At 37.6% G+C, this 20,123-nt stretch overlaps 1 protein-coding gene across 1 annotated transcript in view; it reads right to left on the bottom strand.

Annotated features, from left to right (window-relative positions):
* Positions 1-13,467, bottom strand: part of tph2.S (tryptophan hydroxylase 2 S homeolog) — a 99,105-nt gene extending 85,638 nt beyond the window's left edge. The window contains exons 1-2 of the mRNA XM_041588601.1: positions 13,232-13,467; positions 4,353-4,493 (exon numbers count right to left, since the gene is read on the bottom strand). Of these exons, the coding sequence (XP_041444535.1) occupies positions 4,353-4,493; positions 13,232-13,330 (240 nt within the window). The 5' untranslated portion in view covers positions 13,331-13,467. The remainder of the gene's footprint in view (positions 1-4,352; positions 4,494-13,231) is intronic.
* Positions 13,468-20,123: the final 6,656 nt, after the last annotated feature.

The raw sequence follows: 20,123 nt of genomic DNA on the forward strand, positions 1-20,123 counted from the left end.
TATCTCCTGCGCATCCCCAGTGTTTTTGAACCAATGTGGGTGTGGTTGGGCAGCATGCCACCCCCTAAAATCCTGCCACCCTAGGCCCGGGCCTAGGTGGCCTTCCCACAAATCCGGGCCTGCATCTGTTGCTCACAGGAGTGTTATAGTTAGATCTCCCATACTCTAATACTTTTTCTAAAAACTCTAGAATGTTACTGTGTAGTTATGTAACTATCCAATGGTTCAGTGCATGCATATGTGATGTAAAGAAAAACATTAAATATGTCCTAAATATTTTTAGATGTGAGATATTTCATATAAAATAGAGTGCTGTAAAAATCAGCCTTGGGTATTTGTTTTTGAGTGAATGTAGATATGAAGAATGTTTATACAGATTTTTCCATTTTCTGTCAAACAGAACAGATGGAATATTTTAATTTTAATCTCAACATTTGCTAAAGCATTGCCATCTACTGGCCTCTCACAGTACCTTACAGTTTCTAATGATCAAATTACCGGTACTGCAGTCTCATACAGAGCCTAAGAAATCATTATTCACATCTCAAGACAGTCACAGGTACATACACAAATGTTACGCTTGAACCATTAATATCAAATTATTCCATTTTAAATGGGGTGTATGTATGTTCTTTTCTTCTTCCACCCTCCCAAACTAGTTGTTATAGACTGCCATATGTATAATTGATGTATGCAGTAAAGACTATTAAGGAATACACCAGAACATTTATTTAAACACTTATTTAAACATTTATTAAGGTGTATGAAATATTGTGCAGAGAGTAATTTTGAATGTTTGGGTCTAACTGAAAATAAGTACAGTATCTCTGTTCACTGATATAAAAGATTTTAGCAAGGATAGTTTCCCTTCTCAAATGAATATATAGAAAGAGTGGTCTAAAAATCTTTGTAGATTGATTGAAATTTAGCTAAATATTATTTTGAGGTCAAGGCAGGAGCTATCTGTCACATTGTATTAGATGCATCTGAATTCGTGAAACCTGACAAAAAGCAGTGTTATCATCCAAATATCTGCTCACTGATCTTTCTACCAATAAAAATGAAAATGGGAGTGGTATGTAAAGATTTACTAATATAAACGGTAGGGATGCACAGAATCTATGATTTTGGGATTCAGTTTAATACCAAATCATGAAGGATTTGGCTGAACCCTGACTGAATCCAAATCCTGATTTGCATATGCAAATTATGGCAAGGATAGGTTGAAAAGAAGGACTCAAAAAAAGTTACTTCAGTCCAGTTTAATTAAAATCTCTCAAATTCACCAGCTTGGGAAACAGAAGAAAGGGAGGATACTAACATCATATTGTAAGAAAGTGAAAATTGTAGTTTTCTTACTATTTACAGTTTTTTTCATTGAGCTGAAATTTAAATTGAAATTTAAAAGAAAATCAATCAAACACAAATTAATTTTGGGTTTTCACCAGTACATAAAAAAGAAGACAAAGAGGAGTAAAAGGAAAACAAATGGAATTCAAGCCCATGGGTTCAAGTCATTGCTGGTTTATCATTAATCATATTTCCCCTACAAGCCTCTTAACTCAAGTTTCATGAGAATAAAACAAATGCAAATTAACATAAAAACACAAGTCTGAAAACCAGCAATATTCTCAGCCATGTTGGGAATGGCATAGTCTATTTCAAGTCCATGTACCCAAGTCTGTTTTAAGCTACAGTAAAGCTAGATCTTTTTTTGCAATGAAATGGATGGAAAATCTGGGCATAGAAACATTCTACTATTCCCCCACATCTGTTCTCGTAGTGTAACAACCTAATAATTAAACCCCCTGATGGAGTTTCATTTGCTGAGCTTGCACCCCATCAACCACAAATTAAGGGGAGCCAGCTCTCCTTCGCTTACCACCAAAGATGCTAGTACTTCTCATTTTTATCCTCCATTGTCACCTAAGACCTGCTAATTTTTTTAGTCTCCCCTATTTGTAACCTCAATACTAATGTTAAAATGCACAGTCAACTATAGCAACCTATCAGTAGGAAGCAATTACTGGTTGCTATGTTTTACTGTCTTTGGGCAAACGTAGTGTCTTTTAAAGCATATGGGGGGATGTCTATATACTCCAGACCTCTGTGCAGTGGTTCTGGGTGGATAATTGATAACCAGAGACACTGCACTACTGAGATGAGTCCTTCTCAGCAGGTTTACCTTTTCCATATCTCTAGATGTGTTTGGGGTCATATAGAATGTTCATGAAACCAGTTAGCAGGTCTACAAACAGCTAATTATTTGTTGCTACTAGACCTGAAGTCAGCCTTCTGCCTCTCTGGAGCTGGGAGTTATAGGAATGACAAACTACTTTGTAGAGCCCTGCAGAATTTGTAGCTTCTATAAAGAGGGAAATTATAATAGAAATTAAATAAAAAGAAGGGTATATACACGTTGTGCACTTATTCATCTGATTTTAATGATGTCTTCTCAAACAAACACAAATTTCCTACAACAAAAAGGGCCATGCTATTATACATTGGAATGGCACATTCTTTATCTAGATATGTGTTCTGGGATATATTATGAATAAAAGTGGCAGCTTATTTATCCTGTCATATGTTCTGCAAGGTTTTTTCCAAAAGATTGGTACTGCATTAATTCTACCATGTGTTCTAGAATATTACATATGATACTGATCAGGCATTTATCCTTCTGCATATTCATGAAACTGGCTCTGGAATACCATAGGATTCTGTATATAAAATGTGAATATTTAGCTTCCTGCCCATGGTAAATATTAATGTAATTAATATGGTAAATATTAGTCAATTAGGAAAGTCTAAACACATATAATTAATGTTGCTTTTATTTTTTTTGTTTATTTTTCCTTGTATTTGCCCACAAAATAAAACAATACTTTTGTGCTGAAACAGAGTAATGTTAACAACATTACTACCTGTAAATAGTTAGGAATTACATTTCTATATCTAAAAGAAACATTAGGTAATGAACCACTTCAAATGAATGAGATTCAAAGCCATAGGTCAGTGGTATTTAGGTTTGGTACATATGTAATTTAATCAGCTATATTATTTTGGGCAATATTCCACTCTTGGCCTTTGTGAAAGAAAAGCATAGCAATATCAGCCATGTAAATAATAAAAGATGTTCATAAACGAAAATAGGTGGTAGCTGGTTTAAGTGCAACATATTTTTATTTAAATAAAGATGCTGATACAATTCATGTTTGTTTACATGTAAATTATAAGCCCAAGACATTTAGTATTCAGATCATGAGAGTTGTTTTATTGCTAGTGTCCCGAACTGGATAATTGGATATTGAATATTTTTTAATTATTTTATATAAAACCTAATAAAATAATATAGAATAACGGATCTCTCGGCATAAGTTGGTTGTATATGTAGTATTAAACAGATTGTCAGAGGTTTGACTACACTTACAAATACATAAAATAAATACCAATAACTTTGGGCCATGTGAGCATTTGACTGCACTGAAGGGCCTTTGACTAAGGCAGCCTTCGGATTCCTATAATAAAAAAAAAAAAGCTTTGCAGGGAAAAAGCCCTACTTCCCCTGCTGCAGGAAACTTTCCTACTAAATCTAGCAGCAGAGTTGGGAGGTAGGGGGGTCCACTGATCAGCTCACCATGGAAGTGACGTCCCCTGCATTTGCTTGAATAAGTAAAAGGAGGACTTTTGCTTTTTTTAATTTTTTTGTTTGTTAATAAAGTTTACAAGATTAAAGAAGTCTAGTGTGTGTTTTATTTCCCCTATGTTATTTAGTAAATTGCAAAATGTGAATAGAGAGTTTCTAATAATGGTGACCCTCACAGGCTGGATTGAGTCACATCATTTTAAGTGGCAGATTTATTAAAAATCGAATTTGCACTTTTATTTTTTATAGTTTTTGAATTATTTGCCTTCTTCTTCTGATTCTTTTAAGCTTCCAAATGGTGGTTACTGTCCCCAGCAGCCTATACACTATTACTCTGAGAGGCTACAATTTTATTGTTACTTATCGTTCTATTCAGGCCCTCTCCTATTCATATTCTAGTCTCTCATTCAAACCACTGCCTGGTGGCTAGGGGAATTAGTATACTACAAGAGAGCTGCTGAAATTGCAAAATGGAGCGCTGTTGATCAAAAAGCTATATAATTCAGAAGCTGCAAATAAAAAAAAGACCAATTGCAAATTGTTTCAGAATATCAATCTCTACATCATAGTAGAAGTTCATTAAAGGTCCACTTCGTAGCTATCAAGCTGTTTAAATAGACTTTTTAACTAACTGCTTCTTTATTAAGAGATGCAATTTAGTTCTCTCTTGCCTCAGAAAAACACAAGCAAAAATGGCAAGATTTACCTTGAAAATTTTTAGATTTTGCAACAATCCACCAACTTCATTTTTCATTGTAAGCACAACTGCTGTTCTCTCCGTTTCTGCAGCTGCTTCAGTCTTGCTGCTTTTATTTTCATCAATTCTCAAAATATTCAGTTTGTCTCTCTGCAAAACAGTAAATACACAGCTTTAGTTAGAAAGCTCCACATAAGGCACATTAATAGAAATCCAAGCACCTTGATGATTAGCCTTATGTGCGGAATGTGCGGGAATGGGTGATTACGTTGCTGCACTATACGTTAATGTGTCCTTTTCCTGTTTCAAAGTGAAAATTGAATAACATTTATCCAGTTTTAATGTGCCTTCAAATGCACTGAACCCAAATTAAAACAAGAGTAATGAGATTCAGCTCATCGAGGTAGAAGTGTTGCTCTCTCTTCTCTAAACTACAGTCCATCAAGATTTTTAAAATGTCATAAACTGCATTTTGTCATCTTTTAATATAGGAGGCATTGAAGGTTGGACATTTACCTTCCATTCGACCTGAAACATATTATTTCTATTCCATTATTTATTGTATAAGAAATAGCAAATGCAATAAACATCCAGGAGAAAACACTTAATTTGAATTCAGTTTTTTCTTAAACAGGTTTTTATTTATGGTTTTCAAAAACTTTTAGGGCATACAAGCACATTTCATAAAGTTTTCTTTATTTTGTGAATAAAGATAGAAATATACATAAAGTAGAGTTTAACTAACAAACTTTAAAGTAGTCGGCAGTAGCGTCACTAGAGGGGGGCGGGCCCTGGTGCGTGACGCGCTGCCGGGCCCCGCCCCCTCCGTATGGCCGCATTTGGCCTGAGGTGGTGCGGGCCCTGGCCCGCTTGCACCCCCTGCTCCCCCAGTAGTTCCGCCACTGGTAGTCGGTCCTAGGTCTTCAACCTTACGAATGATGTAGCACCAGCAAGATATGCGATGACTCCTGGGGGGTGTACTTGTCAGTATATTGGGTTCTTGATTTGTATTTCGTGATGATCTGTGTGCTGCCTCAGAGATCACATGACCAGAAAAACTGCAGCTCTAACTATAACAGGAAGAAGTGCGGAAGCAAATGACAGAACTCGGTCTGTTAATTGGCTCATGTGACCTAATATGTGTGGTTAGTTTGGTTTGTTTGTATGCACCGTGAATTCTAGGATCCCAGGGGGCGGCCCTTATTTTTTAAAATTGAGATTTTCTATTTGTAATTACCCAATGGCACATACTACAAAAAAAGTATATTATTATGAAAATGGTTTATTTACATGAATCAGGGTTTTACATGTGAGCTGTTTTATGCAATAACTTCTTATAGAGACCTCCATTGTTAAGGGGGGGGTATAGTTTTCCTTTAGGAGGGGGTGGAAGAGAGCCTTATATATGTTGACCATATTTCAAAGAATTTTGGGAAGTTTTGTTCTTTATTGGTTGTTGCTTCTATCCAATCCATGTGAAATATGTGGTGTAACTTCTGTTTAACTAGTGTAATAGATGGAATGTCAGGTGAGAGCCATTTGTGCAATATTGTTGTTGCTGAATAATTCCCAAGTTATTGCAGCTTGGATGGATTTACCAACAACCTGTGTCCAATATGTGGTTACATCAGTCCAAAAAAGTCCAGAGAGTGTGTAGAAGGTGGAACATCTAAGAAATGTATTCGGAAGAAAATGTCCCCATTTTGAATATACATTCTGGAGTCAGGTAAGAATTATGCAAAAATTTTTAAGGCCATCTCCTGATACTTACTAGCTGCTAGTGACTTTGTTATGAAGTTTTAGAGAATCAGATAAAGTAAGATTAGGTATGTCTGATAGCCATAGGAGTGTGAATTCAGTTTTTAACATTACGTTATTACCTGAGGGGAGTTTTAGGAACTTTTAAACCTACAAAAAATTATATATAAATATATATATAAATATATATATATATATATATATATATATATATATATATATATATAAAATATGGGATTCACCAATTATGAGAAAGAAGTGGTTTCAGTGTCAGGTTCAATAAAGCTGGAGAAAGAAAGCATCACTGGCAGGGTCTATTGCCAATATATATGTAATAAGAAACCAACTACTTCAAACCCTGGCAACAGGACAGCTATAAATGGCTTTTAGTCAGCTCAGTACTTTAGGACCAAGACCAAATCTGCTCTGAATTAATTATCTAATGTAGGATGAGATGCACCCGGGCTACTCTTTTAATTTGGGAGCGTGTGCCCCTTTATTACTATCATGCCTTTTTAAAGCGCCAGTGAACTGAGAAGCGTGGGACCTGGGCTCTATAAACCCGGGTCATCGTGAATTAGGGGTTAGTGAAATACTCAAATTTTTCTGAGTAGTGATGATTAGTTAGAGAGTCTCTGCTTTACAGAAGAAGGGTTAATTATTAGCCTCTGTCCTCCATACGTAAAGAAAAACGCAGAGACAAATGGCATTTAATGTAGGATGTCTTGTAGTTTGTCTGAGCACACCTTAGCAGGTATTTTCTCATCCCCATTTATAAATCTGATGGGCAAGCACCGTTTCTAAACCCAGTCCTGCTGATGGATCACTGCCCAGATCTTGTGAATCTTTTCCTGGTTTCAGATGTATGCAAGTACAGACCACAAAATGAAAGTACAGAATAAGCTAGATGGAACCTTTAGAAACTTTAGAACAAAAATGAAAAACATAACTCAATAAAACCCATTTAACAATTATTGAACAGTGAGAGCAGTGGCCAAAATCCCACTTTCACCAGTCTCATTTTGCAATGAATGAATGTTTTACTAGCACAAATAAGTAAACAGCAGCAAAAGGGAAACTGAAATATAATAAAGAAAATGCCAAAATATAAAAAACTGCAAAAACCTGTGTATGGAAATATTTGTGTATACATTTGTTATATTGTGTGTTGTGTGTGAATGTGTACGCTGTAAGTGTGCAAAACACCCCCCCCCCCAAAAAAGGATGAAAGTGTGTCTGTACTTCTTAAAGGGCACTTGTCACCCCAAAATGGTTTCCCCGCCAGAGGTAATACAGCTTGCACACCAGTTTAAGGAAACAGTTTTAAATGCAATTTAAAGATAACCCCTGCAAGAACTAGACCGAGTTGGCAGCAATGCTGTATGTCATGCAAGCACATAATGACACGTTTTACATGCATGTGTGTGTGTCATGGACATAACAAGTGTAAGCTGTGGCACAATTGGCCACCAACACTGGGAGCTCCCTCCTGATGAGGGCAGCCTAGCACTTCTGGGGGCCATTAAAAACAAATATTGCAGGGACAGGGTGCAGAGATCTATATATAAATATCAGGGCCATTCCTGACATGAGGCAAAGTGAGCACCTTGCCTCAGGCGGCAGTGAACGGCCAGTTACAAGGGGGCGGCAAAAAGCCTCCTCCTGTAATTTAAAGAGCCAAATTTCTGTTTTTTAAACCAGAATTTCAGCTCTGCTGTGCAGAAAGCGCAGTACACGCTCATTGCGCTAGCGATGTAGCCCCTTTTGACCCACTCCAACACTAAATTTTTAAACGTGGAGTGGGAGAGGGGGCGGCATCGGGATTGCTGCCTCAGGTTCTAAACTAACTGTAGGTTTTGACTAAACTAATAATAAGTGGAGAGCATTCAGACATGTTGATAATGTTTACTCCTTTCTGTAGGTTACTGAATCAGTGCAAATTGTAACACTGCAGATGCACACTTTAGCTAGGGAATGGGAAAGGGCTTACATTAAATGAATTGTTTAGTAAAAAAATAAAAAGTGGGTAAATAAAAAGGTTGTGCAAAATAAAAAATGTTTTCAATATAGTTAGTTAGCTAAAAATGCCATGTATAAAGGCTGGAGTGACAATGCTGAGCTTAATGCTAATGATCAATTGCAAACTCGCTGAAGAGTAATGTCTCATGTGGCCCCCTTTAAAGTTGCTGACTAACTCAGAATTAGAGAGCTGAAAAGCAGGAAGTAGTGTTCTGGCTATTATGTTAGACATCCAGTCACTCCAGCCATTATAGATTACATTTTCACTAACCCAGAATGCTGAAATTACAAACTGGAGAGCTACTGAATAAAAAGCCAAAAACCACAAATAATAAAGAATGAAAAACATTTGCAAATTGTCTCATAATATTACTCTCTGCATCATATTCATAAGTGAACAACCCCTTTAAATTTTAGCTCATGTGAAGTAAGCAGTCAGTGGCATTCAGGAGAGCATTTGTGCATGAGCGTGACGTCACTTCCAGCAGTGTTTGCAGCACAATGATGTAAATTTTGGCTACCAGAGAATATTTTCAGCACAGGTCTCCCAAAAACCAACAGTCTGGGGTTGACAGCAGGGCCGGGTCAAGCAGGCCAGGGAGCCTAGACCCCCCCACAGTGTGTGCACGCATCTGATCGTAACCTTGCACGTGCATGGGCCTTAGGTGAGGGGAGGAGGGATGGGAGAGGGATGGAGGGGAGGAATGAAGCACGACAGAGGGGAGGGAGGGATGAAGGGGTAGAGCGACGGAGGCTAGGGAACATGGACTTGGGGTAGGCAGAAGACACTTTAACAGGTACCAGCCCAGCACCTCCCTATAATGGCACCCTAGGCAGGTGCCTATTCTGCCTATCCTTAGTTCCAGTCCTGGTTGACAGTTTCTGTATGCTGCAGTGTATAAATGAATTGTATGTGTTTATGGATTATTATTATATACACACACATATACACATTATAAGCTGATATAAAACAACTGACTCTTCTCCTAGGGAGCGCCTGTCTGACAATATCTGGCTTATCTTTCAGATATCTATTGCGCAAGTTTGAAAGTCGCATTGGGCATGGACTTCGCCTGTGCCTTAAAAAGAAAAATTGGGTAGATAGGCAGGCCCGGATTTGTGGCGAGGCCTGGGCCTAGGGCGGCAAAATTGCTGGGGCAGCATCTATTTACAAAGTTTTTATTTTTATACTGAACAATTTCAATAATGCGATCAATTTTTGATGGCTTTCCTTAGACCCATTTCATGATCTGTTCATTGGCCCAGGGCCAACAATAGAATTTGTCCCATTAGGACCAGAATGTGGGTGGTAAAATCTGGCAATGTATGCTCATTGGGCAACCTTGACAAATAAACAGATCTCACACTGATGATGGATATCTAGCTCACTCCCTGGATTATTTGCTAGATTTATATTCACCAAGGTGAACCCTTTACTTTATGATTTTACTGAAATGGACAAATGAAGATAAAAATTACAGGCATATGATCTAATGCAGGAGTCCCCAACCTTTCTTACCCATGAGCCACTTTCAAATGTAAAAAGAGTTGGGGAGCAACACAAGCATGAAAAAGTCCCTGGGGATACCAAATAAAGACTGTGAAAGGCAACTTGGTCCCCCTCATGTGGACTGGTAGCCTACAGGAGGCTCTTTTTGGTAGTAAACCTGTTTTTGTCTGCAACCAAGCCTGGAATTCAAAAATAAGCTTTTGCTTCAAGGACAGTGAGAGCAACATCCAAGAGGTTGATGTTGCTCATGAGCCACTTGTTGGGTATCACTGATCTTATGTTTAGAACAGGGAATCTACTGGATATTTCTGTGATTTGGAGCTCTATACCTTAAAGTGATAATGACACTAAAAATGTTCTTTTCAAAATATTAATCAACATTAAAAGTTACATATAGGTCATGTTGATGGCAAAATTATAAATAGCATTCAAAGATAATGTTATGATGGATATAAAAAAGGGTTATTTTCTGGTGTCAGTATCTCTTTAAAGGAGAACTAAACCCTCTTTACATATAGCTGGACAGATTCACCATTAGCAGGCTTCCCCTGTCTCCAAAAAATGCATCCCTTTGCGACAGCCATTGTAATTCCCTTTACTTTCTTTCCCTCTTTCTCTCACAGTGGCCTGCACTTCAAGACACTTCATGCATGTGTTTCGTTAGCTAATTAATTGCGCATGTCAGTGTCGGGACTGAGATCCTCTGATGGGAGGGGGAGTGCTGTATGATGTTAGCGCTGCTTGCAATGCAGTTTGGCAACTGGAGATCGATATTGAAAGGTCACATAGCATTGTGCTTATCTGCATTTCTAATATAATAAAATGTCTCTAGGGGTTTAGTTCTCCTTTAAAGACAAACGAAAGCTTAACTAAAGTAGGGCGGAAATGTTGTACATTATATTTTGGTCTTCTGTATCTGCCAAAGGCAACCACGGCCCTTTAGCAGGGAAGATCTGTGTCTCCATTTACTGTATGTACCAGTAGCTCCCCATCTTCTTTCATGCTCTGTGCTGACTACCTAAGCTTATGGAGCAACGCACAATAAACTGAATATATACTGTATCCTATAAATCACACTATAAGGCTCATCAGTAAATAATTCAGATTATTGTTACATGGCAGCTCAGAAACCAACATAACTAGTATCAGAATTTAATGACCATCCCAGTAGCATTATATTATAAACAAACCTCATTTTCTGCTTGATGATTTGCAACTGCCCCTAAGCTTAGCTTCTCAACAGCTGCTCAGAGCCACTGAGATGTGCATGTCACAGACACTCCTAACAAAATCCAAGATAAAAATCTCCTGTGACAACATTGCCTGGATCATTACAACTATAGAGAAGCTGAACCTTTAGGCTGGTTGAATAAGTTCAGCATATCAAATATATTCATTTTAAGGCTTTAGTTCTCCTTTAAGGTTATTATAAGCATTTCAACATTAAATAAACCCAATAGGATTGTTTTGCCACCAATATGGACCCATGCAGCCTAGTTAGGATGAAGTGCAAGCTACTGTTTTATTATTACATTTATTAATGGAGAAACAGCATTTCAGTATGCTGGAGCATTCTAGATATAGGCTTTTTTATTTATTATTCATTCAAGGTACAGTTTTGACAGTAGCATTCACATCTGAAAGTGCAGATGGGGATTTGATTTGGTTTGGTGTTCAGACAACTGACAAAATAGTGAATTAGGTATCGGGGGCATATAACCTGTATGTGTGCTTATGCAGTGCAGAAAAAACTAGAGCAACACACAAAAAAACTTGACTCCATGACTCCATGCATACAGTTCTCTGGTCAGAACAGAAGCAAAAACTCCTGTGCTAACCACTGTGCCTTCATGCACCACTAACCCCCCACCCATGCATATTACGCATAGCTTAGTCTTTTCTCATGTTCATCAACAATGTTTTTATAGAGGGAGATAGATAGAGCGTTACGTGACTTTATAAAGCATGAGAGTGTGGTCAGATTGCTTTTATACAGAACATTGCACTTCAGCGTGATTAGTGATATCATTATAAAGCGGATAAGTATATTAATCATTTTAAAATGTAGATAAAATAAGCAGTTAAAAACTATAACCTCACCACTTTTCTGGCATGGGCAGAAAGACTACAATTCCCATCCTGCATTGTGATATCTTCTCAGAGGAAGACAGTATTAGGCACTAGAAGAACCAATTGGCATCACTCAAAATGATTTGCCTGGTATAGTTACATCTTAAAAGACCCATGATAAACTATGGGATAAACTCTCAGTATAGCACTCACAGTTTGTCTTCTATTACTGCTTCTCCTAAACACTCAACTCTGTAGTTTCATTTTTTTACTGTCACTCAAATTAGGGCAGCAGTAGTAAGAAATGGAAAAATGGATGGAAAGTAGAAAAAATGATGGTGGTTACACATACAAATGGGCAACGGGACCTTAACATTATATACATCTCCAAATAGCTATTATACAGGTATGGGATCTGTTATGCAGAAACCTGTTAACCAGAAAGCTCAGAATTATGGAAAGGTTGTCTCCCACCGACTCCATCTCTGTAATAATAAAACACCTTACACTTGATCCTAACAAAGATATATATAACTAATCCTTAATGGAAACAGAACCAGCTTTTTGGGTTTATTAAATGTTTACATTTTCTAGTAGACTTCAAATATGAGGATCTAAACTATGGAAAAATCTGTTATCTGAAAACCCCCAGGTCCTTAACATTCTGGATAGCAGGTTCCATAGCTGTCGCATTTTTGAATGTCCCGTTACGATGGTGGGTATGGTGAATATGTGGTGAATAGTGTAAACGATATCAGCGATGTCAAACTTGTCAGCCTCTCATTGTGGCTGAAACTCTCACCATGTACAGTCATTGCATTTGAAGCTGGTATTGAACCAAATCTGGAGTTGCCCTGCCCTTATACACACATACATACCATAACTAAATATACATTGCATTCCTAGCTTTCCACTGTACTATCACAAACAGGTCTGTTTCCAACAAAATCACTGATTGGCAAACTTCAGCTAAATTTCCATTTAGCAGCAAAGGTGATGCCCTAAAGACTTTTTTTTGCAGGGGGGGGGTCAGAATTTAGATATATACACATGCTCCTAATATGTGTTATTTTTACTAAGAAGGGAGCCACTTGTAAGTCTCCATGGAATGTGCAGGTATAAGAAAGCAGGTTTCCCTGGTGGAATCATGCTGCATTCACAGGAGGACAATCAGAGCATTTATTAGAAAGATGGATGTTCCCAATCAGCAACTAGAAGCCCCAAGTGAACACAGCCATACATCTCTGCAACTACAAGTGGTGGCACTTGGGAAACTCATTCATCAAACTTCTTTAGCACTTGTGCTCTGCTGCAGAAAGACTCTGGCACTTTACTAGCATCAGGTGTAATGGGCTATTTGTGCTGATCAGCCTGTGCAGGACTGGCACATCAAGCTCACATTAAAACAACACTAGAGGCAAAGATATAAATCACTAATAACTATGTCATCTACCATGCAGACAAGGTGAGTATAATAAGGCACATTTGTTTTATTTTCAGAGAACTGTATTACATCCCTACATGTACTCACCGAGGGTGCATTTAGGAAGTCCTGGGACATTGCAGAATCTAATGACATCCCCCTCCTGGCCCAGTATTTGGACGAGAACATCATCATTGCAGGCTGCATTGGTCCTGTATGTTCCTCACTTGCTCAGCAGAGGGCGCTGCAATCAGGCTTAGCTGCTAACACAGTTGTACAGGCTCTCTCCTGCGCTTCTCTTTATATAGAATCCCCAGGACATCAGCTGATAGATGAACGCAAGAGATTAGAGTCTGGGTGGCCTTCCAACCCCAAGAGGTTTTTTTTCTGAAAGCCTTTCTTTTCATGTAAATAAGAGCTAGGACACGTGCATCTAACAGGCAGATATTTAACCCCTTCTTGTTGGATCTACAAGTCTCCTGTGTATTTCTGAATCATGCTTATATCTATAATGATAATTACTGGAATGCAGAGTTAATGCTAAATTTGTAAGAAAAGGGCAGGGGGAAGTAAAAGGACTCTTTCACCTTTGACTGCGAAGTTGTTAGATTGCAAGCTCATTGGCACAGAGGCTTTATTCTTGTTATCTTGAATGTAATTGTAGTTCTGTATTTATAATCATGTTCATTTATTGTATGGTTCTATAACCATGCATTGATTTATTGGACAGAGCTGTGTATACAAGTAGCACTATATGAATAAAAATATACTGTGCATATATGCATACTCTAAGGGGCACATTCGACCTTCGACTACGACTTCGAATCGAACGATTCAAACTAAAAATCGTTCGAATATTCGACTAGTCTGTCTCTTTAAAAAAAACTTCAACCCCCTACAACTAAAACCTACCGAACATCAATGTTAGCCTATGGGGAAGGTCCCCATAAGCTGTCTAGCAAATTTCTGATCGAAGGAATTTCGTTCGATCGATGGATTAAAATCCTTCGAATCGCTCAATCGAACGAATAGCGGTAAATCCTTTGACTTCGGTATTCGAAGTTGAAGGATTTAACTTCGATAGTCGAATATCGAGGGTTAATTAACCCTCGATATTCGTGCATTAGTAAATGTGCCCCTTATTGTACTTACTGCATGGCCATGATAGAAGGAGATGCTGAACATTCTTGGACATGTTAATAACATATACATCAGTGACTGCAGTGTAAATGTTTCAACAATGGGTTTAAACGCATTCATGTGTATGCCTCATGCCCCAACAACATTTCTTTTACTGGGCCAAGATTTTGGCTTTTTTTTACCTAGTCTATTTGGCACACATTGTTCTAGGGTAGTGATAGGCGAATTTGTCCCGTTTCGATTTGGCAAAAAATTTGCATAACAAGAAAAAAAAGTGAAACGCGAATTTTGACGCCTGCGTCAATTTTGACATCCACGTCAATTTTGATGCCGGCTTTACAAATGGGCGTCCAAGTAATGTTGATGCAACAGTTTTGACGCAAGCAACTTCTCCAATGCATGTCCAATTTTTTCTTACACCGGTGAATTTTTCGCTGCAGTTTCGCGAAACGCAGGAATTTGCTGCAAATTCGTGCCTGATGAATTTGTTCACCCATCACTATTCTAGCGGTGTCTTGTCCCTTTACATGAGTTTCCATTTACCCATGAATATGTTTTAGACTGGAGCCTGATAAATATATTGCTATTAGCTTTTCAGAGCTCCATTAAAGAGGTTGCACTGGCCAGGGCTGTGAGATGTTTTCTGGTGCACTGAAAATAACTTTTTAGGGCTTAACATATCTCCTGTTCACTCTGGCAGGGCTGAATGTCGCCCCAGGTGGTAAGATGTACATGAAAAGCAAAAGTGCAGCTTTTTTGGTGACCAGGGGAAACTTAACATACAGCATAAAAGGCCAATCTATGGTACTATTGCTTGGCTTACACCCTTATATTGAGGTGTTGCAGGCCTCTTTCTGGCACAGCACCCCCCCCCCCAGGGTAAGATTTGAGTGGCTGCATATTGTAAGCTAGGACCTAGATATAATTGCACAAGCACAAGTTTAAAATTCTACACTATTCCCATTCCTGCTCATGTTATATATAAATTATTAAACACCTGAACAAAGCCTTTGTAACCTTTGCGTTGTTAATTGGGTTGGGAGCAGCACAGCTTGTTAGACTAGAGAAAAATGACTGTCCTAGGAAGGCATAGTTGCCTAAATTTGGGAGCAGAGCACCATCAGCATTTCCATAAAGTCACTGTCAAAAAAAGCTCCAACCTTTTTAACTTGCCTTATGATTTGCACATGCAACTAATCTGAGAGACCCAAGGAAGTGATTTCAGCATAACAAATGCTGACTCTGTCTTGGTGCATAGAGGTCAGCAAGACATATTTGAGTTCCTAAATAAATTATTAACTGTTCATTTCTCTACAATCCTCAGGTCAGTGCTACATAACTGAGAGCAGAGGCTTAATGGAAACATAGAAGAAAAAGCTCTCATTGTGCTGAATATGAAATTGGTAGATTGTAGAGTATATGAGTGGAGTGTGGACTGAATATACAACAGGTGAAAAATGGTTTGTAGGGGAAAATATATATGTCTTTGCTAATTTACTTTGCTTGTTCTGATGGTTCACATTCTGCGTATAAATTGTGCATGACTATTATCAAAAAAACAACGGAGGACGCCAAATACATTTTTTTAAAAATCTGATATGGTAAAGAGAAACATTTAATGGGTCCCTTAAATGCCATTATCTTTTGCATTATTAATACTGTAGATAAAGTTTTTATCTCAATTATAATTTTTTGTTAAATATTTTACATCTGGATTTACTATGCCTTTGTATTCCAACAAGACAATGACCCTAAACACACGTCGATATCTACAAAGGCATTTATGCAGAGGGAGAATTATAATATACTGGAATGGCCGTCACAGTCCCCCGACATGAATATCATGGAAAATCTATGGGATGATTTGAAGCAGGCTGTCCATGCTCGGCAGTAATCAAATTTAACTGACCTGGAGAGATTTTGTATGGATGAATGGTCAAAAATACCGCCATCCAGAATCCAGACACTCATCAAAGGCTATAGGAGGCGTCTAGAGGATGTTACATTTGCAAAAGGAGGCTCAACTAAGTATTGATGTAATATCTCTGTTGGGGTGCCAAAATGTATGCACCTGTCTAATTTTGTTATGATACATATTGCATATTTTCTGTTAATCCAATAAACTTTATGTCACTGCTGAAATACTACTGTTTCCATAAGGCATGCTTTATAGTAAAAGGAAGTTGCTACTTTGAAAGCTCAGCCAGTGATAAACAAAACTCCAAAGAATTAAGAGGGGTTCCAAAACTTTTTCATATGATTGTTTAATCATCTTTATTGGAGGCAAAACCAGCCTATTTGGTTTATTAAGTGTTTACATTATTTTTTAGTAGACACAGTAAGAAGATCCAAATTGAGGAAGATCTGATTCTGAAAACCCCAGGTCCTGTGCATTCTGGATAACAGATCCCATACCTGTATATTGTTTGTTACACATAAACTCTGCAGCATCCATACATACACCCCTCCCTACTTTCACAAATTCTATATACCCATATCTATACTAACTATAGAGTTTAGTATCACAATAGCCTTTGATATTATGTCTTTCCAAGAAATCGTCCAAGCCGCTCTTAAAGGCATTAACTGAATCAGCCATCACAATATCACCCGGCAGTGCATTCCACAACCTCACTGTCCTCACTGTGAAGAATCCCCTACGTTGCTTCAAATGAAAGTTCTTTTCTTCTAGTCTGAAGGAGTGGCCTCTGGTACGATGATCCTCTTTATGGGTAAAAAGGTCCCCTGCTATTTGTCTATAATGTCCTCTAATTTACTTAGTGTAATCATGTCCCTTCGCAAGCGCCTTTTTTCCAGAGAAAACAACCCCCCTCTGATATTAAAGGTCCCATCGCTAATGGGTCTTGGGTACAGTATAGCTGTAGACTCTGATGGTATAACTCTTAAATCTATATATTAAGTTGTTATTTAATGTGACTTTGGTCATGCATCTTGACACAAACAATTATACTGATCACAAAGAATATTTAGAAAGAAAACATATAATAAATGATCTACATATTTAGGGCATAACACATGCAAATGTAAATTGCATTAATTCTCCAAGCTATTCCCTAGAAATACTATTTTTCTAAAACAGGAAGTAACCCCCTCACTTTCTATTTTCCAATAAATCGTCTATAATTTGAAATAAATACCCTCAAACTTTTAGGCCCTAATCTCTTGAAAGCAGCTTGATTTTCAGCTTTTTAAAATGCAAACTGTATACAGATTTGTAAACTTGAAAGAGAAGCCTTGGCATATTAATAACAAGCAGGCAGCAACATATCTCTGTCTTACTTGTGGCACTGCCTGCTTGCCTGCATCCATTCTGTGACATAACTTATTTATTAATGCACCGAGTCAAGCCTGGAGGCTTGGGACCTTTCCAAGGTTGCAGCAGCCTATTTAAGAAAGAAAAGACAGAGCAGTATGATTAAAATCAACTCGACATTGGCAAATTATCTTTGGGTTTTATTGGTCTTCTTAGCTAATAAATAGTACAACAATCGGGTCCTATGAAAAACATGGTTTTATAGATGTTTCTGACAGAGTAAATTTATAACATTAAGAAAGGACTTATATATATATTCATATATTCTGTATATACACAACTTTTATGTGAATTAAGAAAATCGCAAACAGTAATTTACCAGCTGTCAATCAGGCATGCAAGATGGCTGCCACTGACGTCATTTAATGAGATCATACCGGAATATATCCAAGCAACTGAAATCGGTTTGTGCTGACTGGCATGCGTGCACAATTTAGCCACTTCACTGTTTTGCACAAAAGAGAAGAATATCAGGATGGTCCAAAATAATTTCCTGAAAAAGAGGAAATGAAATGTGTGAGAGGCAGAGATGTTATCTCATGTTCTAACTCCATATACAAAAAGATATTAACTGATGACTGATAAAACTGACATATTGATTGTTACATGGGGTTTAGTGTGCTCAGAAGAGGTGCATAAATTCTGTATCTAAATACATGGAACATACATGCCTATTTTAATTAGTAAACGAGCCTGGGGTTTAAAATGAGTGGGATGGACGAGAGAGCTATGAACAGAACTACAGTGTGTCAGTAATAATTGTGTTATACATTTTAAAATATGTATAATATATATATATATATATATATATATATATATATATATATATATATATATATATATATATATATATATATATATATATATATAAATTTGAGTTGTTAAGGGCCTTGCATTACCTAACAATATAAAAAAAAAAGCATGCTTTAAATATCTATAGGGGGGGAGATTGTTTTTTGTCAAATCAAATGTGGAGATGAGATTAGAGTTATTTAACTGTAGGCTTCCAGAGCGTCTCTGCCCTGAATTTGCTACTTTGCCCAGTGCTATTTTAATCTCTATGATTAAGGGCACAAAATGCTTTTTTGCACCTTATATTTTGCAAGTAAACTTTTCATTTTGCAGGATCTGTCAGTTCCTGCTGTGTTTTAGTGCTATTTTAGCCCGAACAAATTGCTGTCTGTATATAGACATAAACCTACATTCAAAAAGTGTGTTCAGTTTAAAGGTTTTTGTGAGAGCGAGCCACTTGAGGGGTTTGATCTTAAACTGGTGCAAAGTCCAAAAAAAGTAAGTCAACATAATTCACGGTTTCTAATCAAGATGCAATTTTCTTTTCCAGAATTCCAATTAAACTGCAACCAAGACAAACTAGTGTAAACATGTTGCAAAAATGACAAAAGAAAACCAGTGTATAGAGTATGTACCACAGAGTACGGTGCACCCGGGTGCACACACCCCAGACCTTCAGCAGAAGTAGCAAACACCAGGAAACATCAAAAAAGGCTGGCACAAGCCAAACCACACTAAGTAGAGACGAGGAAGCCAGATGTTAAAAGAATTATATTTTATTTTCCATAATTAAAAGCAAGGGCCTGACGAGTTTTATGTCTACTAGGGACACTTAGTTATAGCCTATGACTAAGTGTCCCTAGTAGACACGAAACACGTCAGGCCCTTGCTTTTAAGAATAGAAAATAAATTGTAAATTTTTAACATCTGGCTTCTGCTTCTCTACTTGGTGTGGTTCGGCCTGTGTCAGCCTTTTTTGATGTTTCGTGGTAAACATTTTGCACCTTGACAGATACTGGAGTGCCCAGGTGAGTTCATAAGTTACAACTGGACTTAATTTGCATTTGAAAAATAAGTTGTGGCACAAAGATATGCATGGCGTTCACCACACAAAGGGAGTCCTGTAACTTAATGCCAGATCGAGGCAGATGCCAAGTACAATGTTCCCCTGTGCCCTATGTGTTGTTCCCCTGTAGTGCCTTAGTTGGAAATGTAAACAGTGCAAAGAGGGAATCAGCAAAGTGCTGTGTTATGGGCAACTGTACAGACACAGGAACTTTGTACATTGTGTTTAAAATGTTGCCAATTCTGCATCCGTTTTTGCACCAAATTCTGTACCTATTTTATGTAAATAAAGGCTACTGCGTACTGCAGTTTAAGTGATACATTTATAGGCAGTTCATCTTCATTTACTCTCGAAGCTATGGTGGCTTCTACAGTATTATAAGGATCTTTGATTGGCTTCAGACTTCAGCTTCCTCCTGCATAAACAGCAAAGGTATATTTTATGGGGTGCACAGAACTTGCCATCTCTCATTATTTTAATTTATTCATAGCATTTACAGTTGCCTATTCTTATTTTACTTAGCTCAGTTATTATATATGCTTCTCTAGCAACAGAAACCCTGGAAGCTACAAAGATGGAGCTCTTGCCATTACCTTTAAAAATGCGACAAGTGATAAAACAGCTACTGATTACAATAAGCTAAGAAAATATATTCACGTCCTGGCTGT

This window comes from Xenopus laevis, chromosome 3S (genome assembly GCF_017654675.1).
Source record: "Xenopus laevis strain J_2021 chromosome 3S, Xenopus_laevis_v10.1, whole genome shotgun sequence".
Taxonomy (NCBI): domain Eukaryota; kingdom Metazoa; phylum Chordata; class Amphibia; order Anura; family Pipidae; genus Xenopus; species Xenopus laevis.